We start from the raw sequence: 14487 nt of genomic DNA on the forward strand, positions 1-14487 counted from the left end.
CATCCATCCAGATGGCATAATCAATGCACTTCATATGTTTCTTTTTAAACTGTTTTGATGTAATTTTCTGTCTTCCTCTAGTCATGAAGACTTCCTATTGCTGTACTGTTGCACAATTGCTGATCGCTCTCCAGTATCCCATAACAGTCATGCGTGAACAAAGTGTTAACAGGTTGTCCAAATGAAGGGGCCGAGCCTGATCCGATATTTACCCAATACTTACTTCCCTCACTTCCAGGTATTGAGAGTAGGAGCCCTACACTTCTTACCCTCCCTGACCCAAGGGCATCGCGACCAGCTGAATTGCCCCTTTGCTTAGATCAGTTACCTCATCGCATAGAGGATTTTCCAGATTTAAGTAGCTCAGTTAGGTATGAGTAAACCTCTAAGGCATTAAGGAAACTATTCTATTTTTAAAATCAGATAAATGTTTAACATTTTTATTCAGCAGACTAATATTTTATGCAATCTAAAAAATATACTTGTAAAAATGCTGCCAACTGTTGTAAAACATCTAAAAACTAGCATGCATACACAGATCTATTTTGTTAGTATGTAGTTTATTTAGACTGCTATTTAGATTCCCAGGCCTCTGCTATATATATGCGAACCACTGGTAATTTGCCAAAGGAACACATTTCCATTTATATATTACCTTTCCACATCCCAAAGTGCTTCATAGCCAATGAAGTACTTTTGAAACATAATCATGATCATTTTATGGCCAAACATGGTAGTCAAGTTGTGCCAGAAACAGAAAATGAGTTTCATAACCCATGTACCTTGATGAGGTTGGTTGAGGATGAATTCCTTCTACGTGCATTTGAACATGCAAACTGAACCCCAGTTTAACATCTCAGCTGAAAAACAGCACCTGCTACATTACAACCCTCATTCAGTAGTGCACTTAAGTGCAAGCCTAGATTACATGCTGGACTTGAACTTGGCAAAATGGCTACCAACAAAGCCAATCTGAGATTCAGTGATTGAGCTTAATCTCTTGTGGATGCTCTACCTGAGGCTTCCGACAGCAACCCAACTGGCAAACAAGTACTCACCAATGAATGGAGCAAAAATAATATCTCTCCCCTCTATGCTACATCAAGTTTCAAGTTCATGAGCACGATTAATTTACACTTTTATAGGTTTTTAAATTTTTTTTTTGTAAATGCCAATTTGCTCTGGTGGAGATATTGAGCTGAAATAATAATCCAGCTTCTCTACACACTGGCCAGGCTCGGTAATTCCTCCCAGATCATTCCCTGATGTAAGTATGAAATAGTTACTATTAAATCTCACAAAGAATTCAAGAGAAACTTCTTTAACGAGAGAGTGCTTGCAACATGGAACTTGCTGCCGAAGTTGTCAAGGTGAATAATACAGAAGCATGTAAGGGAAGGTACGTATGTACACGAGGGAGAAAATAATAGAAGATAATGCTTTGGAAACAGAAAATTCTGGAAATACTCAGCAGATCTGGCTGCGCCTGTGGAGAGAGAAAAACAGAGGGGCCTGTGAAAGAACAGAAGATTATCAGAAGTTTCTGCTGATTGGTTTCGGTGAGGTATGGTGGGAGAAGGCTCATGTGGGTATAGATCAGATAGGGCAAGTGGCTTGTTTTTGTGCTGCGATTTTGATATAATTTATGATATTATACCAATGCCTGCTCCATGAGCTAAAGCATATTTTTTAAAAAAAAACGAAATAAACACAAAGTAAAAAATTTAATTTAAATACAATGGCAACGGCAAAGGAATTTTACCATAACCTGGGTCAGAACTAGCAATTGCAATACTGGTCACTAGTTAAGAATCAGCTCGTATAATTATTAATTGATTCATTCTTTAATTGATGCACTTCAGAAAAACGAATATGCAGCTCCCCATATAGCACTGTACAGCACTAGTGAATTCAGTCTCTTGGCAGCCTGATTGAAAGAAACATTAAGACGTAATGAATAAAGCACTCCATGAAAGAGCCCTTGAACTAGGATTATTTAAATAAGTTGATTTTAAAGGCAAATTAGCCTATGTGCAAGTGCTCTCAACTCACCTTACCCTTATGATAAAATGCACCCTTAAAGCATCAAGGCAAGTCTGTAAACAGAAAAACTTCGATATTTCAAAAGAGATCAGGGGCTGACCTCTTCAGAATTCACCAAATTCTAGCTACTTGAAGAACTATTTTTAAAATGCCTGATGACACAATGCAGTCAAGTACCAGCATCCTGCAGGAGAGGTGACAGGAAGGCTACTCTGCACGTGAAACACTTCCTCATAGAAGTGGAGGACGGAACAGAAGGAGGAATCAGTCGGGGATGGTCTCAAAAAAGTTACAATGCAATTAGGAGACACTAAGGAGCAGGTTGTATGAATATTCTTTCCTACAGAGAACAGGGCGTAGAGATAATTAGCTCAAAGATCACAAAGAACAAAAAAAGCAGATAGCAGAAACTAAACACTAGTTATTCAATGGTTGGGTTGTTAGTTAAATTTTAGTTAGAATAGTTAAGTGAAAATAAATGAGAAATGTGGTAGTCTGATGTGTAATATATCTTTAAGAAGAATCTTATAATGGAAAATCACATGATCTTAGTATCCAATAGAAGAGTAGCGCGGGCCACATCAGTAGTCTATAGTTAGAGTCTGCATTGCAGAGACAGGGTTTGAGTTGAAAGCACACAAGTGCAGCTGTGGAATACCTTTGTAAATAAATAGAATGTGTTCCACCTAAGAACGGTCTGCTGGCCTGTTCTTTCTATTGTACCAATTCAGCCATCGCAAAACAAGCATGCAACCCGGTCCCATAAGTCCCCACAAACTGGGGAGCAGGATCCAACAAAAAGCTACTCTACAGTACTCTGGGGTACTTTGCTTGTCTATCAATCTCAGGGTGGAGACACTAAAATGCAGCCCAGTTTGGCAACAGACCTACTTTTCTAACTGTATCAAGTGGTGACCAATGCAGGATTTCAACATTTTAATTGACATTGAGCACTGCATGGCATTGTACCACTGTCAGCCTGAATCTAGGGCTGAATGACTCCATCACTATGTTAGGGATTAAAATTAAGCAACATTTCATTCGCCAGTCACAGCAGTAAACTTGATGTCTGCATAAAAGATTGCTGCCAAACACAAAGGCAGTTTGTCACTCAAGAGACAAGTGTGTCTGTCAGTACTGTCTCAATACAGTTTATATGCAGAGAAGTTTGATTCAAAACAATTTCTCTTTCTAAGATATTCTAATATAGTACAAATAGGACACTGAAGAATGTTGAAAATCCCACTCTATATACATAGTATATAAATTAAAAAAGTCACAGAATCTGCTCCATAGGGTTAGGCTTTAAATATTGCATAAGCTTGGAGATAATATGTTTAATATTTCTCTCGGTATACCAAGTATGTGTAGCATTCGTCTGCTGCCCACTGGATGATTTGTTCTGTATTTCTGTGACAAAATATTTCCTATATATTTACTTGTACAGAATAAGAGTTTATTTTCTTTAATTACTGGGTGTCGCTGTAGCACACAGTAACAGCTCTGTTGCCAGTCCCTGATCCAAGCAGCTTAAAAGTACTGTGACATTGCCAGCTGCTCACCAACACTCATTTTACTTTAGTGTTGGATGATTTATGAAGACAGGCTAATTACTGGCAGCTGATTTTGTGGATGTAAATAATATATTTTCTCAGAGAACATTAAATTTAGTTTTTGATAGTTATCACTGTGGAACACCATACCCTGTAACAGTTTAACCTGGCAGCATTGTAACAATTACATTTAAGATTCAAATTGATTTTAATTTCATTGTTTGATGGGCTGGCTTAGAAAAGCACTAACAAGGCTGACTGTTCAGAGTGCATACCTATTGTCAGCTTTTGCTAGAGATCTTCTATCACACTTGGCAAATCATACATCCTAAAGCACAAAATTGAGACAACCTTTACAGCATATTCTAGGCAGGTCACATCTCGAACGCTGTCTGCAGTTTTGGTCTCCTTATTTAAGGAAGGATGGATATACATTGGTGGTGGTTCAGAGGTTTACTAGATTGTTGCCTGGAATGAGCGCATTGTCTAAAGAGGAAAGGCTAGACAGACTGGGCTTATTCCTACTAGAGTTTAGAAAAATGAGGGGTGACTTGATTGAAGTTTTATAGGATCCTGAATGGTATTGACAAGGTGGACGTGGAAAGGATATTTCCTCTTATGGGTGAGTCCAGAGCTAGGGGGCACTTTTTTAAAATTAGGGGTTGCCCTTTTAGGACAGAGATGAGGAGAATTTTTTTCTCTCAGAGGGTTGTGCGAATTTGGAACTCTCTGCCTCAGAAGGCAGTGGAGGCCGGGTCACTGAATATTTTTAAGGTGGACGTAGATAGATTCTTGTTAGGTGAGGGAATCAAAGGTTATCGGGGATAGATGGAAATATAAAATCTGAAGCACAAACGGATCGGCCACAATCTTATCTAGTGGCAGAGCAGGCTCGAGAGGCCGAATGGCCTACTTCTGCTATTTCATATGTTCCTATGTTCGTAATTTCATAAAGGGAGCAGAGGTAAAAAGAAAATAAGAAGGAAAGAAAGAAGGGAAAGGAATAAAAAGAAAACAAGAGAGAGCAAAAATGAGAATTATTCAAGTACTTAGGTCAACTACATCAGTAATGCAGCAGGAACAGGTTGGACCATCACAAGATGCATCAGGCAACTGTCTGAAGATACACTTGATCATTTCTTAGTAAAATTGCATGTTTTTTTTAAGGCAGAGGACTTGTTCATAAGGATATTTAGATGAACGAGAGGTGACCTGACCATCAGATTCGATGGCGTTTAATAGGGTAGACCCAGAGGTTGTTTTGCCTGGTTGTGGAATCTAGAACACTGGGGTCACAGGGCTCAGGTTAAGACATCAATCATTTAGGTCTGAGATAAGGAGGAATTTCTTCACTCAGAGGGTTGTAGATCTTTGGAATCTCCTACCCCCAGGTCAATCGTTAAGTATATTCAAAGCTGAGATAGGTTTTTGGGCTCTTGGGGAATCAAGGCATATGGGGAACGGGCAAGGAAGTGGAGTTGAGGCAGAAAATTAGCTATGATCGTATTGAATTGCGGAACAGGCTCGAAGAGCTGTGAGGCCTACCCCTGCTCTTATTTCCTATGGCCTTATCTGTCATTGATGTAAAAAGGACCAAAAGTAATCCAACATCCTGGGACAATATGACACTCGGTTCATGACATTGCTTTTAACACATAGGTGCAAGGTTCCTTTAAACTTGTGTGATAGGCAGCTCAAGAGCAGCTTACTCTTGGTTGACGCTGTGCTTAGTGCATAATCAGAAAGTCAAATAACCACTGCAGATATATTTGGATGGTTCATTGGTAGGTAAGTTATTTTAGTTCACTAAAATGTTAAAGGCTATAAACAGGAAAACATTAAGCAGTATTCCTATGTTCCAGTGTCATTGCCTAAAATTCTTTGCATGCAGCTTTTGAGAGTTAAATCATGAAGTAATTCTGCTGAAACATGCATTAGCCTACTTAACATCTATCATTTGCCATTAGTGTCCCAGTAGAATATCTCCAAATTATGTCTGTGCTGCCAGCTATCACCAGGGTCAAATTTAAGATTTATCCTTGAAGTTTTTATAAAAATTCATTCACAGGATGTTATTGTCCATCCCTAATTGCCCTCGAGGTGGTGGTGATGAGCCACCTTCTTGAACTGCTGCAGTCCATGTGGTGAAGTACTCCCATTGCACTGTTAGGTAGGGAGTTCCAGGATTTGACCTAGTAATGATGAAAGAACAGTGTTAGATGGTGTCACTTGGAGGACTTGCTGGTGATGTTCCCATGTACCTGCTGCCCTTGTCCTTCTAGATGCTAGAGGTCAGAAGTTTGGGAGGTGCTGTTGAAGCCTTGGTGAGTTGCTACAGTGCAACTTGTAAATGATACACACAGCAATCACAGAGTACATGTGGTGGAGGGAGTTCACGCTTAAGGTCATGGATGGAGTGCCGATCTAGCTGGCAGCTTTGTTCTGAATGGTATCAAGCTTTGTAGTGTTGTTGGCGCTGCACTCATCCAGGCAAGTGGAGAGTATTCCACCACATGCCCGATTGTGTATTGTAGAGGTGAAAGGATTTGGGGAAAAAGGTGAGTCATTTGCTGCAGCATTGTCAGGAAGGTATAATAATTCTCATGATGTTATTGGAATTTATTGTAGAGTAAAAGTGGGGTCTGTGTCTATGGGTCTATGTGTGACTGGTGTGAAGGCTTTGATGTGTCTGAGGATAAGTGAGGTTTGAAATGTTAAGTAGGTAAACATGGGGGAAGTTTTAGAATATAAGATTTTAAATAAACCAGACTAGCTCGGATTCAAAGAGGGAGTGAAACATTACACCTTGCCAGGGGAAGTTAAGAAAGTGCGTTTATTTTTCCCAAAGATTACTGGTAAACTTAGTACTATGAGAAATTTTTAATTATTAGAAAGGTGAAATCCAAAGACATAGTGAAACAATGAGAATTTGCATTCAAAGGGGAAAATACATGTAAAGGAGCGAAGGCAGTGTGTAAGGGTAGGAATTCTAAAATCTAACAAGTGTGAAAAGCCTTCAGCATCTATACCTCAAGCTGCTGTCTACAAAGAACTGAAGTTAAGCAAACATCACTGGAAGATAAATTTGACTGGTTGAGTATTGTGTGTCACCTTGCCGGGGTCTTTTAAAATCTGAGTCTTGCTGTTGCCTTAACAAAAGTGTAACTGGGAATTAAATTAATTACGAGATTTAGAAGCTATCGTAGTAATTTGTAGATCTATGTGCATATTTAAAATCATTTATTCTATTAATAAAGGTTTCATTTAGTTTTGTAAGAAACCTATAAGGCTTGGTGGTCTTATTACTACTGAATTCAAGGCATGCATCTCAAAATTTATACAAATTACAAAACAGTTGTGGTAGTTGTTTCAAGTTTCCCTTAGGGATTTGAGCAGCTCAGCATTTATCAGCTGCGCCATAACAAGCATATCCATTTCTGACCTGATCATGTAACCACACTATTTATGGAGCTGGTCCAGTTAAGTTTCTGGTCAATGGTAACTACCAGGATATTGATGGTGGGGATTCGCTGATAATGAATGCCATTGAATGTTAAAAGGAGGTAGTTGGATTCTCTCAAGGAAAGTCATTGCCTGACACTTGTGAGTCACAAATGTTATTTGCTACTTATTAGCCTAAGCTTGAATTTTGTCCAGGTTGTGCTCACATGAGCACAGATTAATTATCTAAGGACTTGTGAATGGAACTGCACAATTATCAGCATACATTGCTACTTCTACTGTTGTGATGCCTCCCTTGGAAGTCATTTACAAACCACAAACTTAAAGCATTCGACTGGTAAAGGTGGTGAGCAGATGGAATGGTAGGAAAGGAAAAAAACAGGATGAGATCTACTGGAGGAAATAGAAATCTTTCTGTGCTGTGACTAAGCTCAGCCCTGGGGACCCAAGATTAAACACAGTGCTGCCCCTGCACCAGAGTCTCACCTCATATTACAGCTACGTTTACGATTAGCGGAAGCCTGCAGACTGAAGCATATTCCCTCTCTGTTGCCAGCTGTTTTACAACAGCTTGCTGTTTGCTTGGAAAAGGTCAGATCAGCGCAGAAGTCAGGAGATCAGACAGGACAGGGGAAATAGGGTGTGTGAGAAAGAGATCAGAGAGGGGTGGGGAATGGTGTTGCAGAAGATGACCAGGAGCTCAGCAAGAAGCACAAGGAGCAATACACAATGCCCCATCAGTCACCACAGCTCTCATTCAGAGAGCTTAGTTGGAGAGAATGATTTGCGACAGTGTGAGTACTCCGGTTTTCTGTTCACCCATGTTGTCTCCCTGAGCATAAGCTGGCTCACTCAAAGACGTCACTCTCAGCACTTGCTAGAAATCTACGGATCCACTTATGACATTACTGGAAAAAACTTAATCTCGAATGAAACATCACTAAACCAACCTAGCTAGTTAAATTATGTAAATTAGTCAATGTTGTGGATGTGTCAAATTCAGCCTCAGAGATATCATCCAATATGATCTTGTATCACCCATTAAAGAGGTCACATTTTTGTAGGGGCCCACAAGTCAACTCAAACATGGCCACTGATGAACAGCTTGGTGGTATGCAGGTGTTGCCTTCATGGCCCTATTGCCAATTCTCACAATAAATTTGCTGGTTCAAAAACAAAGTTCAGCAGATGCTGGAAGTCAGCTATAAAATGATGGCAACAGAAAAATCAGTCAGCAAGGGGAGCCATTCTGATAGGCTGTTGACCCGAAACACTGATGCTGTCTGACTTGCCAGCACTGTGTTCTATCACTCACCTGTTGGCTGGGAGGATGTTGGCAGTGCAGGCTGTACCTGACCACGTTAGTTTTGATTTTCTGCATTAATAGGTAGCTGTCATAGTCACACTGCAGCAGTTTGATTTGGGGAGCTGAGAGCTTTGATGCACGTCTTTTGCAACCTACCTGGAATATCTGCTGTGCCAGGTGCATTAGGCCACTTCCCCATTGCATGTGGGGTAAAGCAGTGCAAAGTTTTTTTTAAAAGCAGGGAGGGAATTACAGGCAGCCCAATGACAGGGATGGGGAAATTTTTACAGCGCTTAAGCTAGGGCAAAATTAAATGCATCTAGAAGAGTCTAATAATTGAAAACCAATATGGACATATGAAAGGCAAATTGTATTTCACTAACTTGATTGAGTACTTTGATAAAGTAGAAGAGGGGGTTGATGAGGATAATGTGGTTGATTTGCTTATGGATTTTCAGAGGGTGTTTGATAAATTACCACATAATAGACTTATGAGCGAAATTAAAGCCCATGGGATTAAGGGGCTTTATAAAATTAGCTAAGGGACCAAAAGCAGAGCAGTGAACAGTTTTACTGCCAGCTTCTCGGAGCTACAAAACAACCAATCTTGGTTATCCATAAACATGCTGCATATGTACATTTTGTACAAAGCAAACATCAACAGAGGGAAAACCACTGCATATGGTAGGGAGCGGTCAATGCGACTGAAACCAGAACTGTGCCAGTCTGAAAAAGTGTAAGCTTCAGGAAGAAAATGCAGCACTGAAGCTTTGCCACTCTAAAGCTTCATGAATATACAATTTTATTACAGCAAAAGCAAGAGTAAATTGGCACATCTTCAAATTTATATTCAAGTTAAGATGAGGTTTACAAGACATCAAAAAGGATGCAATCTGCTACGGTCAACATGTCTCTCCGCTTTGACCCTACTTGTTGGAATTAATTTGCTACTTTAATTTCAATGGCAAAGTTTGATTTAGCATTGTATGTTGGACTAGTTTAAAGGCAAGGTTAGCAAACGGTAAAGCAATAAAATGCACATCAATTTTAAAAGGAAAACAACAGCAGGGAACAATTACAAAAAAACCGCATACCATGCACTTTTTATGGCTTTCACAGTCTATAAAAGTCATGAAGAATCTACCCCTGCAGTTTTCTAAAGTTTGCAACACAAAACAAAGTTTGTCTTTTTCCACTTTATTCGGGTGAGAAACAACATAATAGTGTAATATACAAACTAGGGAAAAAAACATCAATTGGCAAATGAGTTAAATTCCGTCTATCATGATCTAAAATTGTTCACAAAGACAAATGTTGAAAACAACTTTCAACTGCAAAAATGCACGATTTGCAGTACTGACATAGTTTCCAAAACTCAAGTAGCCTCGTCAACTGGAATGACACGATTTCTTGTAGTTCTGCTCGGCGAGTCTCAGCCTCAAGTTGGAAGGTCTACATAACTAATGAAATGCAATGCAGGCCAACAGGGGAAAATATTATAAAATTACTTAATACCCCTCAATTTCTGTTGGCACCAATGTTAAGTTCATTGAAATAAATAAACTTAAGCAAAGGTGGTGGACATTTACTTTGTGTTGAAACCACGGCAATTCCTTCCCTATCTGATTAGAAATCTGAAGTTCTTAAAGATAATTGTGCCATAAGTATGTGTAATCAACAATGATGGACAATAAAGGAAATGTGAGAAAGAGAGAAATACACAGCAGGTCATTGAGCTGTGGAAAGTGAAAAATTAACATTTCAGGTTGATTCCAACATAAAACATTAACTTACCTTTCTCTTTCAGGCAAATGACCTGCAGTATATTTCCAACATCTTCAGTTTTATGGTTAATGTTTATATTTGCCACTGGGATACACAAATCTTTTGTGACAGAGGGGACACAACATGCTGGCAACTATTCAATACAATTGAATTTTGGGATAGTCCTGGTTATATTAAGGGGTCACCTAAGTAAGCACCACTTAAACAATCCCACATACCCCATTTTTTTGTAGTCAACAGCTAAGCCTGTTAGATACATGTGTCGTCACTGGCTACACTACAACCAATGAAAATAAATAAATGTAGTTCACAATTACGATCACTCAAGCTAAATTTAGGCAGCAGTAAATCACAGAAATGAGAGTCCCCAATGCAGCCAAATTTCAGTGACTCTGTCAATGATACATTTACATTTTTCAAGGTTTTTTTTTTTAAGGAATAGTGGAACACAAAGTTTTCAACGACGTCAGCACCAGCAGGAGGATCTTACTGCAAATTTGGAGAGATAACTTCTTGGATCTCACTTTTTCTTTCTATGCCAAAGCAAGAACTAGATAAAGGAAAGAGAAGCATGTATTATTTTACAGATTTAATATTAAAAACAAAAACAAATGTCAGGACTGGCAACCTGAATTTAAAACAGAACATGATTGAAATGCACACTAGGTCAGCCAGCATTTAAAAAGGAGGAAAATTAGGATAACATTTTGGATGCAATTCTAAAATGGGTCCAAACTGAGATATTAACTGTCATTCTCCTGATGTTGGGCAGATCTCCTGTGCATTACAAACTAATTCACTATTTAGAATCATTACTGAACAATATTTCCCTGTTGCTTCAAAACCTATCAGCTTCTACTCACCCTTTATCTGTACTTTAAATTTCTAAAATATTTGAATACAGCTAATAGGAGGAAGAACAGACAACTGCCTCCCTTTTTTTGATGAAACACCATAGAATGTGTCAAAAAAGATCACCAAATTTAAAAAACAAACTTGCATTGATAATGTCTCCCACAACTCCAGGATGTCTCAAAATATGTGTATCCTATTAACCAAATTTTGAATTTCAGTAATTTCTGTAATGTAGGAAAACGTGGCAGTTGCAATGGTCACATTAAGGTCCCACAAAAACCACTGTGACCCAATAAGCTGCTGCAGTCATGTTGGCTGAGGAAGAAACGTTGACCAGAATATGGAGAATCCCCCCTGCCCTTCTTAAAATATTGCCAAGGCACCTTTTACACCCAGCTGAGAAGGCTGATGGGGCCTCAGTTTAATGTCCAATCTGAAAGAGTACTGCATTGGGCCGTTACCTGTTTAGTTGGTCTTAAACATATAATCTTCTGACTCAGAGGTGACCAATGAGCAAAAGGTGACAACTCTCCAGTATAATTTCAGCATTACAAGTTTTCTGATCATAAACTAGAGGCAGTTCATTTATTGGTGACCCTTCCAAACATCGCTTTTTAGTTTTATTCAAGATTGTCTCCCTAGTTTTTCAGTGTAAACTGCATATTTTTAAAGAGAAGTTCCAATCTGGATGCTTTCAGAATTTCTAATCCATAAAATGTATTCCATCTCTATCTTTAGACATTCTGGGGATTATTCAATTCTTCTTCATACTTCAAAGTTTAGTTACATGTAGTTTATTACACAGACATCATCTGGTTAATTGATTCTAGCCTCATTTACCATCTATAGAGCATGCCAAAAGGATGCCACTATCATGAAATAAATCATGATTTGGAGGCATTCAGGTAGTGTTCAGCTTTACAGATCTGGCAATAAGTAAATAAATAGGTCAATAACGCAGGTCTCAACTCCTTGAAGGAATCTCTATCTTGATACCAAATAGCATCCAAAGCAGCAACTTACCAGTTATAGCTTCCTGCGCAAAGTACTTAACGTCCATATCTTGGTCCTGACTCAGTTTCTCCAAAATTGGTTTGACTTCACTTTGTAAAGTGCTGTGGTTTTGAAACAACATTTTAGCTTTTGGAAACCAGAGTAGTCTGAAGCAAAAATCAGAAGCAGCACTTTCATTTTATTCCATTGAAAGCCACAATGGAATGAAACCCACCTCGCCGCCCACCGCCCCCCCCCAAAAGGATATAACATTTTGATTAAAATTTACTCTAAATGTTCCTCCTCATCCCACCTTCACCACAGGTTGTTCACTCATCTGGAATCTGTTAGCTGACCTCAGGTGGATGGGAATGAATGCTGGAATTGGGCTCCTTTTCTTTGGGAGAGGAGATGGGAAGCAGTAGGAAAGAAAAAAAAAATCACCACCTAAAGGGTTCCTTTTAACATGGTGATGCAAAAGAACAGTCAGGAGGAGATTAGCATCCTTTCCTGACAGAACAATCTGGGAAACTGTATAATGTGCAACTAACCCACAACTGCACACTTTTCACTTTTACCACAAGTTAAAATTACCCCAAGGTTTTCATTCTTCACCAGTTGCAGTTCAATGGTCACTGACTGACAATGTGCGTACAGAGTGAGGACATGATTAGATTTAGCTGTAATTGCCTCTACAGTTAGCTAGCTAGCTGGCACACACACTCCTCTGAATAATGGATAATTTGGCAGGTCTACTGGTACCTGCAGAATATATTACGTTGTGGGGCCCTGATATCAGGAAGGGAAAGAGGCAGGGAAGAAAATTGGGAACAGGCAAGACAGCCATTTATAAGCATTTCCTCAAACGGTTTGTAGAACTATAACCACTGTCAACAATTTCAACTAGGTCCACTCTCTCTGGAGTCTCAAGTTCCATTCCGCCTGAAGGAAATTCAGCTGCTCCCAGAACGGAATGAGACACCAGAGAACTGTTTAACCTCAACGTCAAAGAGATTCACCATTCTAGAACCTTTAGTTCTGAACCTCGGTTAATTTCCCACAAAACTTACTTAGCATCTAAAACCGGTCCTATTTTCTGCAGCGATTTAGCCACATTGAAGCGAACATTTGCCACCTGATCACCTGCCATCTGTAAAACCGTTGGCAACATCTGCTTTGCGGTGATATCCTGACCACAGGCTTCAGACAGAACCTGAAAATTCATAAGAAGCAATATTCACTCAAAAGGTCATAAAGTTATTGATAATTTTTGTTATACTAATGCTTCTACTCAGCAGGGATCGGATAACATATGAATTATCAGTGTCCCAACAAGTTCCAAACACTTACAGGGACAAAGGACTGGAATGAACCACCACAAACCACAGATAGGCAGGAAATACCTGTTTCCCCAGCAATTATCAGGGGGCACAAATTTAAGGTGATGGTAGAAGGATTAGAGGGGACATGAGGGAAAGCTTCTCCACCGGGAGGGCGGTGGTGTCTGGGATCTGCTGCCTGTTTTGTTGGTGGAGGCAGAAACACTCAACTCATTTAAAAAGGTACCTGGGTCTGCACCTGAAGAGCTGTAACCTGCAAGGCTATGGACCAGGTGCTGGAAGACGGGATTAGAATGGGCAACTAGTTCTTTTATTTTTTATTTTTCGGCCGGTGCAAACATGATGGGCTAAATGGCCTCTTCTGTTTCATAACTTTTCTATGGTTCTAAATATCTGACCAATACAGTGCCTGAAAAGAGCTAGCCCCACTCCAATTTCCTAATATAATCAGCATTCCCTGCCTCCCTTAGCTCTCTACTGCATACATTCAGCCCCGTCTTCAAAAATATACACATCAACACACCATTGCATTCAAAAGTAGCGTTCAGAAAAAGTTGTGTGCAAGCTTCAAAAGATAACCAACTATTCAAAATAAATACTTTTTTTTTAGTAAATAACATTAGAAATAACAGAATAGTAAGTCAACAAATGAAGATAGCACAAATAGAAATTTGGTGGCTACAGCATCTACAGACACTAGTTTAAATAACCATGCTTGATAAACTAAAACTAAAGCATGCCTTCCACATTTAGTTTTCCTGCAACTATAAAATTGCAATTTAAAAATAATGAAGGCTAACCCAGCCTTCCTCTCCTTATATATAGCTCTGTAATAAAGTCTCCATAAACATTAATAGCTACCTTTACACAAATACTGACAGACACATGGAAAAACTTTTAATGAAATGTCTCCCTGACTAGTTAATTTCATGAAGACAACCCAAAAGGAAACTGTCAAATTTTCTAGCTGGGAGAAACCTAAGACAGACACCCCTTCATAACTGAGCTTTGAACTTGTCTTTTAGTTGATGGTCTAGAATTGTAGCTTAGCAAACTGCTGTCCCCTCACACTGGCAGTATAGCAACACCAGCACAGCAAGTTGGCATTCCACAATGAGACACACGTTGATGGATAGGTTAAACATTAGTG

General features: G+C 39.3%; 1 protein-coding gene across 1 annotated transcript in view; it reads right to left on the bottom strand.

Annotated features, from left to right (window-relative positions):
• Window positions 1-9545: 9545 nt before the first annotated feature.
• Window positions 9546-14487, bottom strand: part of ppp2r1ba (protein phosphatase 2, regulatory subunit A, beta a) — a 55980-nt gene continuing 51038 nt past the window's right edge. Inside the window, exons 13-15 of the mRNA XM_041174301.1 lie at window positions 13068-13210; window positions 12028-12119; window positions 9546-10699 (exon numbers count right to left, since the gene is read on the bottom strand). Coding sequence (XP_041030235.1) covers window positions 10683-10699; window positions 12028-12119; window positions 13068-13210 — 252 coding nt within the window. The 3' untranslated portion in view covers window positions 9546-10682. The remainder of the gene's footprint in view (window positions 10700-12027; window positions 12120-13067; window positions 13211-14487) is intronic.

Source organism: Carcharodon carcharias, chromosome 25, assembly GCF_017639515.1.
Source record: "Carcharodon carcharias isolate sCarCar2 chromosome 25, sCarCar2.pri, whole genome shotgun sequence".
Lineage (NCBI taxonomy): Eukaryota > Metazoa > Chordata > Chondrichthyes > Lamniformes > Lamnidae > Carcharodon > Carcharodon carcharias.